The sequence below is a fragment of the Euprymna scolopes genome, chromosome 41 (assembly GCF_053919585.1).
Source record: "Euprymna scolopes isolate OS-2025 chromosome 41, ASM5391958v1, whole genome shotgun sequence".
NCBI classification, from domain to species: domain Eukaryota; kingdom Metazoa; phylum Mollusca; class Cephalopoda; order Sepiida; family Sepiolidae; genus Euprymna; species Euprymna scolopes.
In genome coordinates, this window is record NC_136522.1 from 49,951,460 (window position 1) to 49,976,082 (window position 24,623).

Genomic DNA, 24,623 nt, shown 5'->3' on the forward strand with positions numbered 1-24,623 from the left:
ACATAGAAATTTCCACTACTGCCCCATAATGGGAATAGATTTTTCAGTAAGTTTTCCAGTACCCAACAGTCTATAAGTCAACTTGATGTCATACTGCTTTTCTTGTTTTTCGGAAGCCACGCATGGTTTCGACTTATTAATTGCTCATGAGTGCCCTTTGGTTGGTTATTATTCTAATACTTTACGATAATTCAATTTTTTTTTTTATTTATTGTGGACAATTGTTCTCATCTTTAATTAGTTGTTTCACGACGTTTCGGCCAACTATTCCTCTGGCCTTCGTCAGGTGGTAACCGCGACGGGATAGGAACTCCGAATCTCTTGACTGCATTCACTGCAATTACTGCCTTGCGTAGTTGTTGTCCTCTCACCACGTTTTGTCCAAGCAAGTTGATAGATACGTTGAATCTCTACGATTCTAGGTGATGATTGCTTGAAGATAGCGGTTTCAATCCTACCCAAAAGCCGGCCAGAGGCTTACTTGGCCAAAACGTGGTGAGACGACAACAACTATGGAAGGCAGTAATTACAGCGGATGCAGTCAGGAGATTCAGAGTTCCTATCCATCGGGGTTACCACCTGATGAAGGCCAGAGGAATAGTTGGCCGAAATGTCGTGAAACAACTAAACAAATATGAGGATAATTGTCTGCAATAAATCAAAAAAATTGATAAATAATATTCATCTCAATGAATTCCAATTAAAAGAATATTTCCGATAATTGTCTTTCACTTTACACTATTCCGAAATTGTTATTTATAATCGTCCCATGTTTTGGTCCCAGACATTATCTACCTCTTTCCAACTTATTGAAAAGATGTTTGTTCGGATTAACTTCCACATTTTACAAAATATGCTACGTATCAACATGTGCTCAGTTATTTAGGATAATATCAGGGCATTAAGCACCTGTGCTGAGGCAGTCTTCATAAACCTTTCTATAGCATTATCACGACACCCGTGAGACAATTAATATTAGGTTTTTCTTATCACTGACTAATAACAGATCTTTACTCTCAATATTAGAATTTCTTACACCAACCAATCATAGTCCTTTTGTCCAAGGTTAGAAGCTGTTTTTTCCTCATATCTTCAAATATTTTGAAACCGTTTTCACAACTTTTTACCCCAGAAAGGAAATGCAAGGAATTTGTTTTTCTGCTAAATTACTTAGCCTGCAAAATTGCCCCATTGCTTCTCAGACACCGAGATACATCAGATATAAATCCCAGGAACGATCTAATTGATTTAATTCAGATTTTAAAGGAAAAGGAATTTTGCTCCTGGTCGTTTACACCCACAACCTATCAAATGTGATCATAATTTCTACACGAATTTTTGTAACTGTTGCAAACTCTTTTTGTTCGAAAATCGGCTATCAGAGTACTTAAATTCAATGTCATCTCTGGCACCAGTGGATTATCAGTTTTCACATTGGGAAGGTTACGGGTACATTCACCTTTACGAGAGTCGCCGACTTTTCTTTTGGTTTGGGTGAGGCAGTCCACTCTTGACGGTCTCAACCAGCTGGTCGATGACTTAGAACTTGACGTTTGCCTGATGAACCTTCCTCCAAATTTTTTGGATGTTTTTCGCAACCCATTCCATCCTCCATTCGTCAGAGAAAGATTTCTGCAGATACAGGTGGATCTTCGTCTACACGTTCTCTTTCGCCCTTCCATTCCATATATTGGCGAGGTTTTCAACCAGTCATATGTACTGATTTCTCCATTTTGTATTTTGTATTTAGGGTTTTGATTTTGCTACATTTCGATGTAGTCATTTTTTACTTTTATTTTTCTCAAATACGGCATATTGCTACTTTTATGTAATTTTGATCTATATGTGTGACCATGAATAGAGAGGAGTGTAGGAAGTTGAGCAGCAAGATATTTGTTCACATTACATTTAAACCTCTGCATAATAATAAACTCGAGATAGCAGGAAACGCAAATGGAAATCTAAAGTCTAGCAGTATAAGGGAAGAAGCTATGAAACTAGAGATCTTTCCGGCATCTGAGGATTTCACTCATGAATGGATAAGATTTCGCTGCTTATAGGATTAGTCGTTGGTTATTTACGTCAAGTAGGAATTAGTGCTATAAGTTCGCCATACTTATATATTAGAATATTACTTACTGATGGCTGAACTATAAATCCGGTACCTTGTAAGTTTATATGGAACTGTCCTCGTCTTGGACGACAGTCAGCTTCCATGCAATCGACCCCTGTTCCGTAGTCGCTGTCAATTTTACATAGTTTGCCGCTGTTGGAAAATTCATCTGATATTCCAAAATGACTCGGATCGCAACTAACATTCGTGAATGTCCTATCATTAGTCACCACACGCAAATTCTACAAAACAAACAAAAAAAAAAATAAAGAAGAAAATTAAACAGTAAAATCGATTTGCAATTGGGTTAGGGTTAGGGTTAGGACGACATATGTACGGAGAAATCACCGTAAGAAAAGGGCGCTCCTATCGCTAATGGAAAAAACAAAAAAATAATTATCAAATATATCAAAGAGTTACTTGGATAAAAATTAAAACATTAACCTAATGTTTTTATACATAAGCCGTGGGCATCGACAAATCATTTTGATGAAAAAAAAACGGGAACCTTGCGACAAATGCAAGACACAATGTAATGATTATCAATAATTACAAAAAATTGGCGTAGCAATTATGATCACATTGTATAGGCAGTGCATGCAAACGACCAGGATAAAATATGAGTTATTTGGTCAACAATTAGGCACCTGGTATTGTTGAATACTTATTCAATGTGTGCTAAGAAATCGTTTTTGCAAATTTGTGAAGCTGACCAAATGCAAGCCACAATAATATAATTGTCAAATGTAGCAAAATGTTACTTGAATAAGAATTCATAATCTCACATCTTGATTAATACCTAGGCCGTGTATATCAAGGACTCATTTTGACAAAAAAGAAACACCCGATCATATGCGAGAAACAATAAAATAATTATAAAATGTACCAAGCAGTAATTTGAATACACCTGATAAACCTGGCATCTTACTTAATACGTAAGTCATATCGACCGGCTAACTATTTCAGAAAAGCATACACATGACGAATAATGCAAGAATAAAACAAATAATTATCAAATGTATATATATATATATAGTTTTAAAACTAACAAAAACAATAGAAAATAAACAAATAAATAAATAAACATGAATATACATAAACGGTCACACATATATGTATATATATATGTGGATATATGTATGTACACGTATATATATTTATATATAAACTAACAATAAAAAAATAAAAAAATAATACAAAAATAAATAAATAAAAAAAAACGCTAACCTAGTTTTAAATCAGATCCTTTGTCCGATAAAATGCATGCCCATTGACTGATAGGAAGAGCGCGGTGAATACTAGAAAGCTGATTGGCTAACTAAAATCTCAAAAGAAGAGGAGCATATAAAAACGATAAACAACCACGCGCATAAGCCCGAGGAGTCATAGAGTGGATGAAACGCGGAATATTTAGTGTAGCTTAATCGCCATATATATTTTATAAATTACTAACTAGCTCTACCTACGTAGTGAACACTTTTGAAGTAAATACTTAAAGGTTACGCATAAATCTATACTTTCGTATATTAATTTATGGGAGTAAAGTAAATAGTTATATATATATATATATATATATATATATATATATATATATATATATTTGAATAAAAATTAAGAATGTGATAAATTTACCTCTCTCTCTCTCTATATATATATATATATATATATATAGAGAGAGAGAGAGAGATGTTAGATCACTGTTTCTGACGTAAAAAAAACATTTAAAAATAAAATGTTTAAATTCAGTGTTATTTCTCGCGGTTAAGGGTAGCCGATTGGATAAGGTCTTTGCTAATCGAGCCAGAGATTGCTCGTGTTGCCGGGTTCGGATCTGTCGACTAGTGTTAAGCGTGACACCCCGTACTGAAGCTTCCCGAAAGGATGAAATACTAGTGTCTGTAGGTATTTAATTATTATAGTAAAGTATTATATATATATATATATATATATATATATATATATATATATATATATATATAAGCACACGCATCGATTCTAGATCTGTTTTTGACAACAGCTCCCGATGATTGTATAACGAATGCCAACAGCCCACTTGGGGACGCTGATCACTCATGGTTGAAATCGCCCTAAAGTCTAGAGCCAAAATTGAGGACCCATTGCTCAAAAAAAGATATTATAAAAAGGCTGACTGGGAAGGCATCAGAGATCTTATCAGAGATGCCCCATAGGAAAATATTTTTCTCTCCCTGTTGAGCAGTGCGCAAAGACACCATTGGATAGTTTAAAACTGCAATTGACCCACATGTCCCCATGCGGAAATTTTATAGCAAGCCCCACTCTCCTCAATGGTTTACTTCGACTTGCACAACTGCAATTGCTCAAAGGCAGCATGCATACCGCAGATTTAACTGACATGTCCATTTCTAACAGACAGAAGTACACAGAAGCTAGAAGTAAGGTTAAGAAAGAAATAGCGACAGCTAAAAGAGAATTTACTGAAACCACTAAAAACGCGTCGAAGCACAGAAATTAGGAACTCGTGACTTCTGGAAAATCTACAACAGTGTAGTAAATAATGGGCAATCAACAATTCGCCCACTAACCAACAATCACGAGGTTTTTTGCTCAGCAACCGAAAAGGCTTACATGCTTGCCGGTCGGTTTGCCTCAAACTCCACACTGGACCCTCTCAACCACCCCCTACCTGACTTTCCTCTGTGGGCAGACGTCACGCCAGACGATCTGAAAATCACCCCTGCTCAGGTGCATGCTATCAAAAAACCTTGACACTTCAAAAGCATGTGGATCCGATCTCATCCCAGCTGTGCTATTTAAAAAGTGCCCAGCTGAAGTAGCTCCAGTTCTCTCCAAACTCTATAACAAATGCATTAATGAATCTTGCTTTCCAGACTGTTGGAAAACTGCTTCTGTGGTACCAGGATTCAAGAATTCTGGCGAAAGAACGGACCCATTAAATTTTTGCCCCATTAGCCTCCTCCGACTTTTTTCCAAAATATTTTAGACCATTATTAACCATACTTTAGTCTATTTTATGTAATGTACATTCTGTTTCAATTTTTAAAACAGATCATTGAAAAATTTTATAACTATATCATTAATTTCTTAGATGAAATATAATGTTTTTAAATTGCAACAAAATGTACATTACATAAAATAAATCCAAGGTAATTTTGTTTATCGAATTAAAATTAAATTTTTATACCTTACTTTGTAAAATTTAAAGAAGTGCACTTTGAAAATAAATAAATTTCAAATTGAATCTTGTACCTTTATTGTTAAAGCCTTGGATGAAACTTGTATCTTATCTTTTTAATATTATATTTTAAAACTCTCCTTCTTTCTATTTCAGTTTGTATTTCTCCTCACACCACAACTCATTTTTCATCCCCTTCTTTGTATTATTACAGGTCAGAATATTCTCTCTGTTTCAGTTTGTATTTCTCCTCATACCACAACTTATTTTTTGCAACCCCCTCTTTGTAATACAGTTTTGAATAATGAGAAAATCTGAATTTTTTTAACAAAAAACTTTAAAATAATTTTTTAGATTAACTTTTAAAAACTTTTTTCAGAATAGAAAATCTTTCAAATTTAATAAGGAACATATTTCATATTGGTTTTATTAACACATATTCAGTACATAACGAGAAAAATAGAGATGAAAATTTCAAAAGGACTTATAACTGATTACGGTCAATAGTAGTCCTCGCCAGCGAAAGTCTTTGTTATTGTTATTCTATTATTATTATTATTATTATTATTTATTTTATTATTATTATTATTTAAAACATTTTGTGTCCTACTCTTTCTCGCGAGGACTAATACTAAAAATTAACGCCTTATTATGGATTGGCTTCATAAGCGTACATGTGTCATTGGATTGATGGCAAAAGTGAATTTAGAATAGTGGTGAATATGAAAGAAAAATAAATTATGGAGCGTAAAAGTTTGCTGATTTGAAAGATACCAGTCTCGCCCCGAAGCTTATCAACATTTTGATTAATAAAAAGAAAAATGGAAGTTTAACTTTTATAAGACCTCCGCACTATTGTGTTGTCATTTTTTAAACACAGCAAAAAATAACACAATGAGCAGAAAATAAACATATCCAACCTACACACATGTACACAGGCTAGCGCACATACATTATATACAGGCTAATATACACAAATATGTACATGCTAGAGCACATACATTATATACAGACTAATATACACACATATATGCAGGCTGTCGAACACACATATATATAACAAGCTAGCGTACACACATATATACAGGCTGGTGTACACACACACACACACAAATATATATATATATATATATATACATAAAAGTGAAAGTGTATGTATGTCTGTCTGTGTACATTTCCCTACACAATAACACTGTTAACTTTCAGTCTACAGAGTCGACATTTGATATACAGGGTACTGAAATTTAGAGAAAATCTTTGTAATCCGTTGTCGGCCAGAAATTTGACTGTTAAGAGGTCAAAGTTCAACGATTTAACCTTTGGGAACCCTACAAAACTCCTCCGCCAATTTTGGGTTTAAACACTTGGAATTTTAGATATAGATTCCTTGGATATGGATCTAACTTAAAAACTTGACTTGCGCCCAAAACAATAAATGTAACGGGGTCATAATAAGGTCAAAGTTTAAAAAAAATTGACCGCTGCGGTCTCTGGCAAATTACTAAAGACAATTTCTGGTCTAAATATTTGAAATTTTACATAAAGTGTATTCAGAGATAGGGAACGCTTTTTAATCGGTTTGGATTGAAAATTTGAGGTAAAAATATATAAATGTATGTGTGTATGTTTGCATGTCCCCTAAAACATTTGACAGAGGCGGTGGATTTTCACAAGATCTGTATCGTTTTGAAGCTCGATTTTTCAAACGACAAATACCGAAAAATTGGCTAAAAACATGAATTTCTTCACCCCCAACTGAGCACTTTTCTACAGTGAGAGGTCGCTTTTTTCCTCGGTATTTTCGAAAGCCATCCCCTCATTTCGATTCTCTAATCTTAATTTAAACCTATGTCACATCCGGTTTGGCGGTCGTCGTAACAGCAAAGACGTCACGTTTTTCCCGTTCTTCTTCTTCTTCGCGGTACAGGTTCGAGCCCGCCTTCCTACTATCATTTTATTTTTGCTCAACACCCCCCAAACACCCGGGCAACGCCGGACACGCATGCTAATATATATATGTATATATATATATATATATATATATATATATATATATATATATATATATATATGGTTTTAAATAAAATAGTAGGCGGAAGTTTCTCGAGAGCTCTTTCGGCTATCATCTCTTCAGGAGCAAATCGATAGCAATCTAAATAGTATTGTGACGAAAATAAAGAGTTCTATAGGGGAACTTATTTAATGTGACAACGTACGGGGGCATTAATTAAATTTATTTACGTTTAAAACACGATTAAAAATGTTGGCACAACGAGGGAGAAAAAAAAAGCGGGAGAAAAATTCAAAGTTCCCCAAAGAGAAACAATGCGTTTGATGTTTCCTTTTGCCGGCACAAAGATGGTTGACGCACCGCGATAGAGACGGCCTCCAAAATCTTTAAATGGTTTTTGGAGTCCGCTCTATGTAGCACCTCGAACCAATCTATATTATATCTATCGGCACAGCACGCGTTGTCAACCAAATGCTGGCCAATAGCAGAGTCCAAGGCTGCAGAAGGAGGGAGACCTCCGAACCCCATCCTCCCTTGTCTGATCTTCGATGGAACATGCTGGTTTATACGAGGATGGGGTTCGGAGGTCTCCCTCCTTCTGCAGCCTTGGACTCTGCTATTGGCCAGCATTTGGTTGACAACCCGTGCTGTGCCGATAGATATTAAATAGATTGGTTCGAGGTGCTACATAGAGCGGACTCCAAAAACCATTTAAAGATTTTGGAGGCCGTCTCTATCGCGGTGCGTCAACCTTCTTTGTGCCGGCAAAAGGAAACATCAAACGCATTGTTTCTCTTTGGGGAACTTTGAATTTTTCTCCCGCTTTTTTTTTTCTCCCTCGTTGTGCCAACATTTTTAATCGTGTTTTAAACGTAAATAAATTTAATTAATGCCCCCGTACGTTGTCACATTAAATAAGTTCCCCTATAGAACTCTTTATTTTCGTCACAATACTATTTAGATTGCTATCGATTTGCTCCTGAAGAGATGATAGCCGAAAGAGCTCTCGAGAAACTTCCGTCTACTATTTTATTTAAAACCATATATAAATTCTGTACCTCTAAACATTTATATATATATATATATATATATATATATATATATATATATATATATATATATATATAGGCTAGCGTATACGCATATGTACAGGGAATTAATCAATGAGCCTATCAAGATACAGAATTTGTTAATATGGACTTGAAAAAGATCATGATCACATTTTGTGTTCTTATTCGATATTCGATTTTCGATCAATTCTGCTCTAAACAATCTACTAAAACCCTGCTTTTTATTATATATATCTGATGTAACTGCTTTTGCTGTGATAATTGTGTGAATTAAAGTTTTAAATGAAAACGTCAGGTATCATGGTGCAATGGTACTTTAAACAGAAACTTTCGTTTTAAACGCGCCCTGTATTACGAGTTTCTTTAAATATGTTTCCAGACATTTTTCACATGGTCAATTATTGACAGTACGGACATGAAACTCTAGCGTCTTTCAAAGTAATCTCCTCAGGATGAAATGCATTCGTTGTTCTTTCCAAAAACTTCTTGAAAGGCCCCAGTGAAGTTCTCTAGTGTAAGCGTTGTCAATGGCCCTTGTCACAGCCTCTTTCATCTCATTAACTGACTTATAACGACAGCCTCTAAGAGTTTCCTTGCGCTTAGGGAATAACCAAAAGCTACAGGGAGCAACGTCCGGACTATAGAGAGTGTGAGTATCTGTCTAGATATCCACCTTTGTGATGACAAAGTCATACTTTTTCATCTTATCTTAGCACTCTTGAGTCAAAATCCACACAACTTTTACGCATCTTCAGATATTCGCGAATATCTGTATGTACAGTTCCGACACTGACACTGAACTGTACACCTATTTTCTCTATAACCACACACAGGGCCTGATCCATGAAATCCTTTATTGGGTTATGGTATTCTTACTTCCTTACTTACCTCGCATCATTCCCTGCCTTCCTTACATTTTTATATCACTCAAAAACTGATGCCTGATGAATACAACATTGCGTAGGGAAATGTATACACACATACACACACATTTGCACTTTTATAGATATACTAGCATTTCAGCCCGGCGTTGCCCGGGTATTTGGAGTTGCATGTTGAGCAAAAAAAAAAAAAAAGCGGTCTTTTTAACTTTGACCACTATTATGACCCCTTAAAATTTATTGTTATGGGAATGAAATCAAGTTATTAAGTTAGATCCATGTCCAAGGAGCCTATATCTAAAATTTCAAGTGTTGAGACCCAAAATTGAAATGTCCTACGTTTGTGTGGCATTTTTTTCAAGTTGATAACATCATTTTATTGCCTATCGTTCTTCTTAAATATCCTCATGTCTGAACTCTTAATTAAAATTACCAGCTCTTACAGTCTGGCTTTAGTAGGGCGTATTCCAATTGTTGGTGTAGATGATCTTTCGAACCTGGAATAATACACATTGGTCAGTCATCTCATAAGATTTACGATAATAACATACTGAATTTTCAAGTGTCTACGAAAATTTAAATGCCTGTACACAAATGTCTGGAAAATGACTGTTGATTTTATATATCGAATATTTCTGTATATATGCTACTAACACTTCTCAAATGCATTTGTGATGTTAGGCTGTATAAGGTGTTAACTTATGTCATAATCGCCTGTTCTTTCTTTCATCGGGGTTTTCGATTATCGATCATCGATATAATCAAATGTACTCAGATACTACTTTTTTCTAAAAAAAACTGCCAGGCACATAAAGTACATGAAAATGGCAATCGCTTTTGCGTTTCGTCTTTGCCAATTAAATGAATGAATGAATGAATACCTCCGTTTAAAACTTCAAAAAGGTGGCCTTGCATTTGCGATACAAACTAGCACATATGAAACAAACTAGCACACAGCCAGATACAGACACAAAGTAATTTTTTTTAATATAATATTGGATCTATTTGTGTATAACTAAAATTCTAATAAAAACCCTTGAAAATCATTAATAATTCTAGACAGATTCTTTAAAAGACTAAATCTTAAGATTACAGTAGGCCCTACGAAAAAAACACTATTTTCCCCACTTTACATCAAATCCTAATAAAGATACTAATAACATATATCTTTCGCAGTACTAGATCGGCCATTGCTTATCAAAGGCAAAAGACCACTCGACTATAAGGGTTAATACGTGTTGTGTAGAGAGTGAGACAACACCGTCATGATCAATAATGTTTTTTAATTTTTTTTTTACATGGAAGTCACCATTTATAAAAGCCCGGAAGCCACTCGAGGATAAGTGTTATTGCGTGTACAGTAATCAATGGGATAATCTCGTAGTATTCGTTAGTATTGGAGATTTGATAAAGTGTCTTAAGGGGGAGGTTCATCAGGAATTTGTTTATGTTGGACTTGAAGACATCCAAATGTTTATCAAAGGGAAGAGAGTTCTAGTGGCGTGCACTTCTAAGAAAGAAGCTTTGTTCATGGAGTCTACGTTTTGATTTTGGTACAGTTAAAGAGTGGGGAAAATATTTGACAGTGGTTTCAGCTAGACGGGTGTTTATCGTAAAAGATTGGCGGGGGGCAGGGATTTGACCTCAAACGAGCACTTCCCCTGGAAATAACGATAAAACAAAGACAGGTTCGCAACGTCTCTTCTGTGAAAGAGAGGTTGCAAGGAAGAGAAGAGAGCATCCCCCACTAAGCCACAAAGTCTATTTTGTACTCTGTCAGGGCAGGATAGGCTGTTTTAGCAGCTCCTACCCAGATGTAGCAGCAGTACTCCATCCTTGGACGTACTTGGCTTTTATATAGATAGAGAATTGCATCAGCAGTGAGATATTTTCTTTGAGCGATAGAAGAATCCTACACTTTTTCCAGCGAACTTGGCAACAGACTTACTGTACGTGTTCCATTTCAGGTCAGGAGTAAAGGTCAATCCCAGAAGCTTATCGAAACATGGAACCTCCCCTAAACGAGAACAATCCATTTACATATATACTAGACGGGGATCAGAGCGTTGATGATACAGAAGCTTGATTTTAGATGCATTAAAAGTAACCAGCCACCATTCCCCCCTACTTTACCGTGTGTTCAAGATCAGAGGAGAAAGACTCAGAGAGCACTTTGTCATTTCCAGCCTGAGATGTGTTGTCATAGATGGTCGTGTCATTAGCATATATGTCTACGAATGATTTAACTATGTGTTTTGGGAGATCATTGATGTAGATCAGGAAGTGAGTTGGGCCCAGGATGGACCAGTGAGGGACTACAACATTAATATTGAGGGTCTCTGATTTCTTCCTATTAGCTACTACTCTTATAAGCATATCAGAGAGAAAGCATTTAATAATTGAGAAAACATTTCCAGTTATATCATTGCTGGCCATCTTTTGAAGTAGGCCCTTATGCCATACCTTATTAAAGTCCTTTGATATGCCAAGAGCAATTGCCCTAGAAATGAAGCCTTTGTCGAGAGATTCACTAATCCTATGAGTTATAACTGTTAGCATATCTGCTGTGGATCTGGCAGAACGGAAACCATATTGCATGTCACTAAGGAGGTTATTTCTTCTGAGGTGGTTGGCTACTTCTCTATTTAATATGGATTCCAGCAACTTGCTCATGACACACAGGATACTTATTGGTCTGTACTGAGAGGGAGATGATCGGTCACCTGAATTCTTAAATACAAGGCATACTGATGAGGTTTTCCAGGGTGTTGGAAAGCACTTCTCCTTAAGGCAACGCTTAAAGAGTTTGTAAGTATGGGGGCAAGTTCTGGTTGAATCTTTTTCAACACTATAGTTGGAATGTCGTCAGGGCCAGTTACTTTACTGGAATCAAGGTTCTTGATTAGCTTGACGAACTCACGCGCAGATATTTGTATGTTGCATAGCGATAGGAGTAAATTCGATTAGTTGATGGCCTTCGTCGCGTAGGGTAGAATTAGCTGCAAAGTTCTTGGCAAATAGTTTGGCCTTGTCTGATGCTGACGAGATGACCTCAGGTCCATTGATGATGGGTGGGATAGAACGCACGTTTCTTTTTAGAATCGTGTTTGCTATTTGCCAAAACTGGTGGGAGCTAAACCGCTGCTCAGCTACTTTGGATTTACCGGACTGAGCTTATAGCTCTCTCGTATTTTTTTACTAGCATTCCAGCCCGGCGTTGCCCGGGTGATTGGAGGTGTATGTTAAGAAAAAAAAAGAAAAAGAAAAAGTTGTCAATTTTTTTAAACTTTGACCCCTATTATGTCCCCTTAACATTTATTGTTTTGGACTCAAATCAAGTTATTAAGTTATATCCATGCCCAAGGAACCTATATCTAAAATTTCAAGTGTTTAGACCCACAATTGGCGGAGGAGTTTGGTAGAATTCTCAAAGGTCAAATCGTTGAACTTTGACACCTTGCTAGGGTGTTTGGAGGTGTATGCTGTGCAAAAAAAGCAAAAAAAAAAAACAAAAAAAAATGGTTAATTTTTTAAAACTTTGACCCCTATTATGACCCCTTAAAATTTATTGTTTCGGGCTCAAATCACTTTATTAAGTTAGATCCATGTTCAAGGAACCTATATCTAAAATTTCAAGTGTCTAGACCCAAAATTGTCGGAGGAGTTTGGTAGAGTTCTTAAAGGTCAAATCGTTGAAATTCGACCCCTTAACAGCCAAATTTTTGGCTGACATCCGTCACATCGATTTTTCCAAATCTCAGTACCCGGTATTTCAAATTTCGAGTCTATAGACTAAAGATTGACAGAGTTATTGCGTAGGGAAATGTACACAGACAGACAGACAGACACGTTCACTTTTATAGACATATATGTAGAATATAGATATATAGATATATAGATAGATAGGTTACTCTTTTACAGTGGTTGCTGGCAGTCCTGAAAGCAGCTTTATTCTCCGATCATCTATTACTTTGGTAGCAATGGAAAAAGTGATTTCTGTTCGCGATGGCAGCAGCACATTCTTGGGAGAATCGTGGCTGACTGTTAGGTTTTTTGTTGGACATTTTTGGAAGGTATTAATCGGTCTATGCCAACTATTTAGTATTCAGTCAGGTCTGACACTATAGAGGACACAACCTTTTTAAACATGGAATGCAGAGGTAGATGAAATATAAATGTATAGATGCTATCCCAGTCAGCCGTAGAGTATCGATATACTGTACGGTGCTGAGTTACGTCCGAAGACTTATTACATTAAATTTGAATAGGATTATATTATTTAAGAGGACAGCTCAACAAGAACTTATTTACATTGTACTTTAGTTCGAACACATGATAGTCGGCTGAGAATCAGCCCCACACTATTGTGCTCCACATATCGGTAGTTTTAGGAAGATACCTTTGCTCATTAAATGTTTTCCGTTAGAGAGTTCATATTACAATTTAGACGTAATAGGACTACTATTAAGGACCATCTATACGCTGGATAACGAGGAACGTTTAGCAGCGAGATGTCTTTCAACACTACCTAATAAGTTCGACATGCTAATAAATTCAGTGAAGCAAGAAACAGAGAGGTAATTCCAAATTCCTGATAGAGAACATATTCGAGTAAAAGGATTACCGGCATATATACGTCGAGAGGCACCAGTGCTATGAGTTCATCATAGAACATTTCATTGCGTTAAAGGAGCCGCAATTCAGTCAGTTCGTTTGAACACATTACTTTAGAGTAATTATAAAGCAAGAACGAGGCTTTAATATTGCAGTGATGGGAGAGAAACTGGAGATTCATAGACTGTGTGCGACATATTAAAATAAACAGAATCATACCTAATGCTTAATAGTAATTACATAAACAATATACTAACCATAACGTCTAGTCGAATCTTCCAATAATATATATAATATAATTATAATATATATAATATAATATAATTGCATAAATGATTTACTAACTAATGCTTAATAGTAATTACATAAACAATATACTAACCATAACGTCTAGTCGAATCTTCCAATAATATATATAATATAATTATAATATATATAATATAATATAATTGCATAAATGATTTACTAACCATCACATCTAGACGAATCTTCCAGTAATAGATAACACCAGGTTTTCCTTGGTTCCAATCAATAATTGAACACGATTGGTTGTTTATAGGAGGAACTTTGCTGTAGTTTTCCTTATGTAGAGTCACATAATCTTTTGGGTACTTGCTTGACATTAGGTGGCAGTAGATTTTCACGAAAGGTTTCGTACCCATCACGGGTCGGATGAAATAATGACCATCTGATGTGGCGTTCGTGCAGATCTTCACGTCTCTACAGCTGGTCAATTCTGAAAATAGATTTTTGGACCTAATTTAAACTGAAAAAATACATCTTTTATAAAAGTTCACAACTCACGAATCCAACAGACTTCAATAATCGCTTAATCAAATTGATACCTGATAATAATTAACTCAGAAAAGAATATTATCTCTCTAAATATGTTGGGGGTAACGATTGAACATTAGTATTATTTAAAATTCTTGGATTACTGCTCACGTCTTACATTGTATTTTCATAACTTTTCACTGACGTAACATCCGAGCTTCTTTTAGGTGTATCTTACCGAATTCGGGAATGCTCCTTTTGAATCTTTGTGTAACCCATGACACTTATAAGGTTGAGTCTTGTCGACTCGAGAATCTGCAGAGGGTTTAAAAAAAAAATCAATTTATTTAATCCACAGGGTAGCATACTCTCATCTCAATAGCCTTGATTGGGTAAAACGTCCGAACAGTTAATTGAACTTTCTATGTAACTTAAAACTAAATTTTACAAAGTCACTTAGATTTTATACCATGGGTTCTTTTGGACAATTCTAATGTGTATTTTACGAGTTAAACAAATTCCTGATCTGAGTTGTACAGTTTTACTACATATCATTATAATCCTCCTTATTACTATATATATATATATATATATATATATATATATATATATATATATATATATATATATATATATATGATTTGTTTTATGTAAGTATTAATGTGTTGCTACACAGTCATAAGAATGTTTCGGCTAGCTAGTTCTTAGTAACTAGAGACCTCATAAGAGAGTTCAGCTTATACGGGTCCTGGATATGGCTTTAAACTATATCCAGTGGTGAGGCCCCAGCTTGCGGGCTTTGGGGAGTATGGAGCCACCCATTAATTACCATTGCTCCCAGGTCCACTCTGACCCGGGGTGGTAGTACCTGTTAGGGTCCCAATTATGGGTTAAATAGAAACCGACTTGAAAACAACAAATATATTCTATTAAATTTTTTTCTTCAAAATCTTTGGACTCGGCATTAAATAATCCGAAAAGGGTTGATATGCCGTAAAACAAAAACAACCAACCAATCAGCTTATACGAAAGCAAAGTTTAGTAATGAATGTCTCGTGTCATTTTCCGGTGAAAGCTATTAAGAAATAGAAATAAGCGATGAGGATTAATTCGGCTGATGTAGTTAGTTGCTGCTTTAGGATTAAAAACAAGAGGAGATGTTCTTTTATACACTTCGATATTACAAATTACTACCCATCTATCACAAAACCTGTTCAATGATGCGATAGAATTTGCCTCTCTACTAACCGACATCTCTAAGGGCAAAATCGACATCATTAGAAAAGTGTAGGATCACTGTCTTAATTAGTAGAATTAAGTAATGAAGTAAGAATCAAACTGGGTTTCCTACAGAATATACGTATAGATACAGAAATTGACACGATTGGCCTATATAGACATGTTCGTACTCTAGTAAAACCCGTAAATGAAAATTTATTTGCTTTACGCATCCGTCTTCAATTAAATGTTCAAAACCAACCTTGGGAAAAATCATAAATCTCCTGAAGCTGCACTCACGCCAACAACATCCCACACATAATATTTAATAAAATAACATTAAATTACGCTATAGTTGCGGCAATAACTTGGAAAAATAATAAAAAACCAATAATAATAAATTTAAATAATAACGCAGAATATAACTAAGAGAATAAAATAATAAAACATGTAGTTGTATAAATAAATCTAAATGCCCCTTCAAACAAAATTGCTATACAAACTGTGTGATATATCTACCCAGAATAAAAACAAAAGAATACACTACCACTAACCAATACCTTATCAGACAAACTAACAATACTTTAACACAGAGACATACAGGCCATAAAAGTTCCTGCTCAAATCCTAATTTTAGTGATACAATATTATCATTAGCTATTTATTACAATGTACTACTAATAAAAAAAATCTTAACACCAATTGTTAACTCGAAAATCTTTAAAACGCAAAACTTGCCAATAATATAATTCACCTAGTTTTTTTTTTGCTTAAATGAAAATTTTTACCACGAAATTTAAAGATAGAGATAAACTCTTGAATAAAAAACAGGAAACATCAACAAATTGTAGACAATACAAATCACACTTCTTTTCCCCCTTGCTAACGACTCCCTCGTAAATCCTTATTAAATACATTTCTAACTCAATCTATATTAATGCAGTAAAACATCTATTCACATGAATCTCTACAAGATCAAAATATTTACTAAATCCAAAGATACATCGTCTTCGTCAATAATAATCACGAAAATCATTCGATATAATCACACTTATTACTTACAAGCAATTTCTGTTAGTTGTTGGTTGATAAACATAAACTATAAATATTAACTATTTATTATTAAAATCAATACTTGTTTTCAACTATAGTAAATGCTTTAACCAAAATTTCCAAATCGCTATCCCTAAACTCGAACTATATAATAACCCTAAACCACGAAGAACATTTAAAATTTAAACAGAAAACGATACGCACCGTTAATATCATAAACTTTGCAAGTAACTCCAACACTTTTCCGGTTATTTAATGCCGAATCCAGTTATTTTGAAGATTATTTTTTAATAGAATTTTTTTTTCAAGTCGGTTTCTATTTAACCCATAGTCGGGACCTTAGCATGTACTACCACTCCGGGTCATAGTGGACCTGGAAGCAATGGCAATTAAAGGGTGGTTCCACACTTCTCAAAGCCTGCAAGCTGGGGCCTCACCATCGGATATAGTTTAAGATCATATCCAGGACCAACCAATTTCTACACTAATTCTTAATATCGATACTTGGCATATACATGTATTATATCCTCAATTAATTATCTCTCAAAAGTGGTAGTTTATGCTTACCCGTAATATAAATATCCAACAAAATTAATCTAATATGTGTGCGTATTACTTGTTTTCCATGTCGACCATCTGATACTATAAAAATGTGATTACATCTGGTACAACATAACCCAAACAATTAAAGAACACAATTATTAAGTATACTAAACATAAATTATAAATATTAACTGCTTATTATTGTTAAGTTTGCAGCTTGAAACAAGTAACGTAGAAAGCAATACAAATGACGACTCAACAAACAAAGGTAGATCAAATTAGGAAAAGGTATATTTACAGGATATTTACATAATGGTGTCAAATAAGAGAGTCTTTGCTGGAGAAACATATCTGCTCACGGCGGCCTTCGGTGGCTTCTGGTGAACACACACTCAGACTAACTGAGTCTTCCTATTTATGTGTAATTACTATCCACATATGCAAATGAATGTGTGCCACCACAACACTTATTAAAATCAATAATTGTTTTCCACTATAGTAAATGCTTTAACCAAAATTTTCAAATCGCTATCCCTAAGCTCGAACTATTTTATAACCCAAAACCACGAAGAACATTTAAAATTTAAACAGAAAACGATACGCACCGTTAAATAACATAAACTTTGAAAGTAACCCCAAAATATATTTATTTGCATCTACTCCCAGTACTTTTTTTCAAAAGGGTCACCACTTATCAAGGCCCAGAGGCCACACGAGAATGAAAGTTATTGAGTGTACAGTAGTAAATGGGGTAATTTCTTAGTAATCGTTAGTAGTAGAAATTTGGTAAATTGGATTATTTAATGTGACAGTTCATCAGAGAATTTGTTTACATTAGACTTGAGGACAACGAAATTGTAGTCAGCTAGAAAACAAAGACAGTTCCTTAGGCGTGCAGTTCTGAGAAAGAAGCTTTGTGCATGGAATCTGCGTTTTGGTTTAGGCACAGATAAAGAGTGGGGAAAATTATTGGTTTCAGCCAGACAGGTGTTTTTCGTGAAAGATTGGCTTGGGGGAGGGACCGTAGATTGAAGCCCAGACGAGCACTTGTCATGGAAATAACGATAAAGCAGAGACGCTCATAACAGCTCTTCCGTGGGAAAGGTTGCAGGGAAGAAAAAAGGTCACCCCCACTAAGCTACGAAGTCTATTTTGAACTCTATCAAGGAAGGATAAGCTGCTTCTAGCAACTCCTTCCCAGATATAGCAACAATACTCCATAACTTGCAAACTTGGTTCTTATAGAGAAAGAGAATTGCATAAGTGTGAGATATCTACTAGAACAGTAGAAGGATCCCGCCATTTTTCCAGCGAGCTTGGCAACAGATTTGATGTACGTGTTCCATTTCAGATCGGGAGGAAATGTCAAGCCCAGAAGCTTGTCGAAACATGGAGCCTCCTCAAGACGAGAGCTTTTCATTTTAATTGATACAAAATTGGAATCAGAGCGTTGATGATGTAAAGATAGACGCTTAGTTTTAGATGCATAAAAGTAACCAGACACCTCTTTCCTCATTGTACTCAAGATTAGAGGAGAGAGAATCAGAGAGAATCTGGTCATTTATTGCCTTTATTGTGTTGCCATAGATAGTAGTGTCGTCAGCATAAATGTCTACGAATTATCTAAGTAGATGTTATGGGAGATCATTGATGTAGATCAAAAACAAAGTTGGGCCAAGGGTGGACCCCCGAGAAACTCCAGTATTAATACTAAAATCTTCTGATTTCTGCTCATCAACTACTTAGTATCTTATGAACCTATCATAGAGAAATGATTTAATAATAGAGAACAGATTTCCAGCTATAATGTAGTTCTAAATCTTTTGAAGTAGGCATTTATGGCATACCCTATCAAAAGCCTTTTACCTGTCAAGAGCAATTCCTAGAAAGGAAGCCTTTGTTGAGAAATTCGCTAATCCTATAAGATATAACCGTTAGCACATCTGCTGTATAGCTAGCAAACGGAAACCGTATTGAATGTCACTAAGAAGGTTATTTCTGCTGAGGTGGTTAACTACTTGGGTTTGTATTACTGTACACATAGATTCGAAAAAGTTGTCAAAAAACAAATATAGAACAAATAAATGTTATCAAAGGCAAGATAAGTTACTTTTCTACCTAACTGGATATATTTTTTGTGTTTTTATTCAGTGTAACATGTTTATTCAGCTCGAAAAACATGCAGTGTTTACCGATGTATTGGAAAATTCAAAATGGCAGCCGACTTTCTCTCGGAGAGGGTACGTTTGGGAAAAGGTATTATAAATAATAAACTAGACAAAATACTGTTAGAAAACAACCGAATATATGTCAACTTATGTCACGGTAACATATATTGCACATTAAACACGTCTTTTATGAGAATCAGGAAATCACCAACTTTATAGTTAAATATTTAGAGATTCGTAAGAATCGGAATCGGAATCGGAATCGGTAATTGTATCGCAATCGGAAATTTAGTGCGGAATCTTGAATCGTATCGAAGTCGGGAAAATATTAGTATCGCCCCATCACTACTATTTATATATACAAAATCAATATAACCTGCAATAAAAGGAATTATCATTATCCATTACACTCTATACTCTAGTAACTAACCCGACATATTTCCTAATTACCCTCTCTCTTTAATGATTATTACCGCTGTGTTATAACAAAAAAATTATATCTTAGCATAAATGTTTTAGTAATTATATACATTTTTAGTTTTCCAATACCATAAGGAGCAAATAATAAATAAATATAAAAAAAAATGTGACGGGAATGATAGGATGTGTAGCAACGAGCAAGAATTGTTTTTAAACTAACACCAATAAACCAATTATAAACTTCTTTTTTCTTTTCTTCCCTTCGACTCCACCTCCTCCTCTTTCTTTCTTCATTTCCCATGTTCCGAAATTCTAATAAAACCCACATTCACCTATAAATAAACCTGTTACACACAAATACATTAACGATTTGAGAGGAGTAACGCGCACACCCGCAGAACACCATCCCTTTCTCTCTTTCACTGTCCTCATCTTAAACACATACCCTATCTACTTTATTCCTACACCCCTTTTGATGTTGTTTACTCCCGGCTCAACATCGCCCCCTGTTTCTATTTCCTAATGACAGAAGATGACCAGAGATCTTGATGCCAACTTTCATATAAGCTGAGCGCCTGATGAGGTCTCTATTACTAAAAGCAAGCTGACCAAAACATGCTTATAACTCTGTAGCAACATATTCTTGTAAAAAACAAAAAAAAATACCTTAATCATCTTCGGTATCGAGTACGCTTGTATTAATCCTGTTATACTTGAATCAGCCTCAAATTATATATATATATATATATATATATATATATATGTGTGTGTGTGTGTGTGTGTGTGTGTGTGTGTGTGTGTGATGAGTAGAACTGCCAACATTCAACTCGATGGTCCTAGGTTCAATCCTCGGCTTGGGAGAGGTGCTAGGCTAGCCGCACTCATGAATTGTAATTGAACGAAACAGTACTGCATGTGGATGAGCACACACACACACACACACACACACACACACACACACACGCACACACACACACACACACACATGCAAAATCCGATCCCGCATTTTGCTAATTCCTACCCTCTGATGACAAGGAGAGTATTTCTTCAAAACTCCGCGGATTAAGGACTATCCATTTATCTAGTGTTTCCTTTTCAGATTAAATATGTTTTTAACTCATTTCAAAGTGTTTTTTTAACATATTTTATTAACTGTTTGCTCATATATATATATATATGTATATATATATATATATATATATATATATATATATATATATATATATGTCCCCTCGTCTTTGGGTAGAGCACTGTCGTAAATAATCTCATCCGCTACTTAATTGGCTGTAAATGTGATGCTCGCTATTTTTTTTATAAATAAAACGGTTTGAGCACTATAAAAGTGGTGGACAAATGTTTGTTTAAAATAGACATTTGTGGAAGTTATTTACGAGCGCCTCTCCCGTGGGTCGATGGGTAGAACTGCCGACTGACGACACGATAGTCCTAGGTTCAATCCTCGGCTTTGAAGAGGTGCTAGTCTAGCCGCACTGATGAGTAATGTTACAACGACACAGTACTGTATGTGGATGACTATATATATATATATATATATATATATATATAGAGAGAGAGAGAGAGAGAGAGAGAGAAAGAGAGAGAACGGGAAAGAGAGAGGCTAAGATAGGTGAAGGGAACGACAGAATGTCAGTGGTTGTGTATATTGTTTTGGGTGGGCGTGTCAGCGCCTCAGCCACGCACATGCACATAGACCAAATCGTTTACACCACGGCTCAAGACAGATAAGGCAGGCAGTTTCACCGATCTTGGTACCATCAAGCTGCCGGGTTCTTGATGTCAATCCTCTCTTCTGTCGGCGCCTTACGGGTTTTGAGTTGAGACTATAATCCACCACCGCCTTTGCTAGGTAGGACATCCGCAGTATTAGAAAGGAAGATAGCCTCTTATATAGAAGCATATTTTAGTCAGAGCAAGATTAATTTTAGACATAGTTGAGTTTGACAGACGATAGACAGTCAGCTGGCGAGCGGTTGTAATGGTTATGGACACTCGGAGAAGTTGGCGGGGCAAGGTTTTATAGAATGTAGGAACTTAAGAAAAGCACGCAACTCTCAAATTGGAAACATCTTCTGTGGTACCAGTTTACAAGTATTCTGGCAAAAGAACTAACTCATCAAATTATCGTCCCATTAGCCTCCTCCCGTATACATCACAATCAGGTTGACAAACCGGTTCTCGCCAGATCACCGAAGTTAAGCAACGTTGGGCCTGGGCAGTATCAGATGGATAACTATTTTGGAAGGCGAGGCGCTGTATGCATCGCGAGGTAAAATACCAGGTAGAGAAACTGGCGCGGTCTTTCTTTCTCTCGATGGCAGATTGGACTCTCTTAAGTCGTGGTAGGCACCCCGTCTAGTGATGGCGTCACGGTAAAAATACTCTTTATAGCCCTGGCGAAGCATTAAGTATTCAGTTACCGATAAGATTTGAATTACACTACAAACTCGTGTAGTGAGTTCAATCTCGGCTATGGCCGCGCTGGATCGATGGAGCCTCCTCCCGCTTTTCGCCAAAATATTTGAGTCCATAATTAAGCAAGCTTTAGTTCATCACATTACAGCTGCTTAACTTCTGACTGACCAACAATATGGATTTAGACCAGTTCATTCTACAGCAGATATCCTAAGTGTAATCTCTAAACGTATATACCATACACTGGACAAAGCAGGTGAGATTATAGCGGTAATCCGAGACATATCTAAGGTTTTTGATAGGGTATGACACATCAAATCTTACGGTGTCATTGGACAATACGTACCATAATTTAATCTTTACTAAATCAGAGAAGAAGCCAGGGTGTCCTCGATAGTCGTACATCTAAACAATATGATATAAATGCAGGAGTACCTCATGGGGCTTTCCTTTGACTATTATTATTCCTAATATTCATAAATGACCCCCCCTGATAAAAATTATTTCTGAGATAAGTATATTTGCTGATGACACACTCCTCTATAAAAAGCACGATGGGGAACACAAATGAACACATGTCTAAGGCAATGGCAAAGACATTAGAGGATGATCTCCAATCTGTAGTGAAATTGGGACAAAAATGGATGGTCATATTCAATGTTACCAACACTAAGCTTGTTTCCTTCAATAATTGCAAGAAACCTTCTTAACCTCCGATAAATATAAATACAGATAGATTACTTGAACGTATTTCTTTCAAACTCCTCGGCTTAACCTTCACAAGGAACGGGAACAGTTACATTGAGACCATTGCTAAGGCCGCTGCAAAGAAGGTGTGCTCTCTCTACTGTGGTAGAAAGGTAATTGCGCCTGAAAGTATCCTGCATCTCTAGAAGGACACGATTCGCCCATCTATTGAGTACTATTTTCACATCAGGTGCATTTGCTAATAGTCTCTCGCTTCTCGATAGAGTATAAAAGAGTTGTCAACCTAACAGGTACTATACTCTCGTCAAAGATTTAACTTCTATCCCATCGACGAAATGTTTCAACCCTCTACCTATTATATAAGATTCTAATGGTGAATGCTCCGACGAACCACAAGTCCTTGTACCACTTCGACGTAAATACCCCCGAGAAACCCGACTAGCAGCAAAATCTCACCCCTACAAATTAGAGACCCCTAGATCTACGAAACCCTTCTACTCTAATAGTTTATTCCCCAGAACAGCTAGACTTTCCGAGTTCCTGCTTTCCGAACTGTACTGACATGTAGAAGTTCAAGTGTAATGTGAACTGCAATTTTTCTGTTCAATTGCCTACATAGTATCCCTGCAAAGTTGCAAGATGTTTTGTTTAAGGCGAAAATGGAATAAAAAAATATAACATCCGAAATAAATGTTGCCTGAGATTTGTTGGTCGTTTCCTTGGGATGAATCTTCAGTGCAGCTTTCGCCAGAGTCATCAAACCCGGCCGAAAGATGGACAAGATGTACTACTGCAGAGAACCGTTATACACGCATCAATTCGAGAAACATTTTGGACGCTAGACGATGACGAACATCAGAGACGATCACAGTATGTAGAACACATGAAATAGACCCGTAAAAATGCACACGTATACATACTAGTCAATATATGAACATGTTATATGCGCACACCCCGACTTTACAACACAAAGTCCACCAAACATTTTACAATGGTAATTATTAACTGTTACCTTCGCTGAACATTAAGACACATTTTAAATAGTTGTTGTTATTATTTTCCATATGTATTTTTTTCAGAGAGAGAGAGAGAGAGAGAGAGAGAGAGAAAGAGAGAGAGAAAGAGAGAGAGAGAAAGAGAGAGAGAGGGGAGATATAGAGACGGTCGAAAAGTTCAGTAACATTTTTCTGAAATCTGCCATGTCGATTTTATATTATTCCCAGTAACAAAGCCAACCTCTAGTCTAGGCCATTGCCGAGATAGCGGTTAACTTATCTTTCTCCTCTTAGTGCACCGCGTTGGGTCGATTTGATTGAAAAATTGGTGATTTCTCTCATTTCAATGACTATAAAAATATGTTTGTGTAAAACATTCAGTGATCATCATTCAATCTAGGGCAACGTAGAGTCTTCTTGCTAGCTCATTTATTACTCGAAGAAATT

The 24,623-nt window shown here is 35.9% G+C and overlaps 1 protein-coding gene across 1 annotated transcript in view; it reads right to left on the reverse strand.

Annotated features, from left to right (window-relative positions):
- The window catches only part of LOC145266682 (A disintegrin and metalloproteinase with thrombospondin motifs 9-like), a 50,381-nt gene that overhangs the window by 1,056 nt on the left and 24,702 nt on the right, over positions 1-24,623 (reverse strand). Inside the window, exons 3-4 of the mRNA XM_080122610.1 lie at positions 14,335-14,600; positions 2,140-2,355 (exon numbers count right to left, since the gene is read on the reverse strand). Of these exons, the coding sequence (XP_079978736.1) occupies positions 2,140-2,355; positions 14,335-14,600 (482 nt within the window). The remainder of the gene's footprint in view (positions 1-2,139; positions 2,356-14,334; positions 14,601-24,623) is intronic.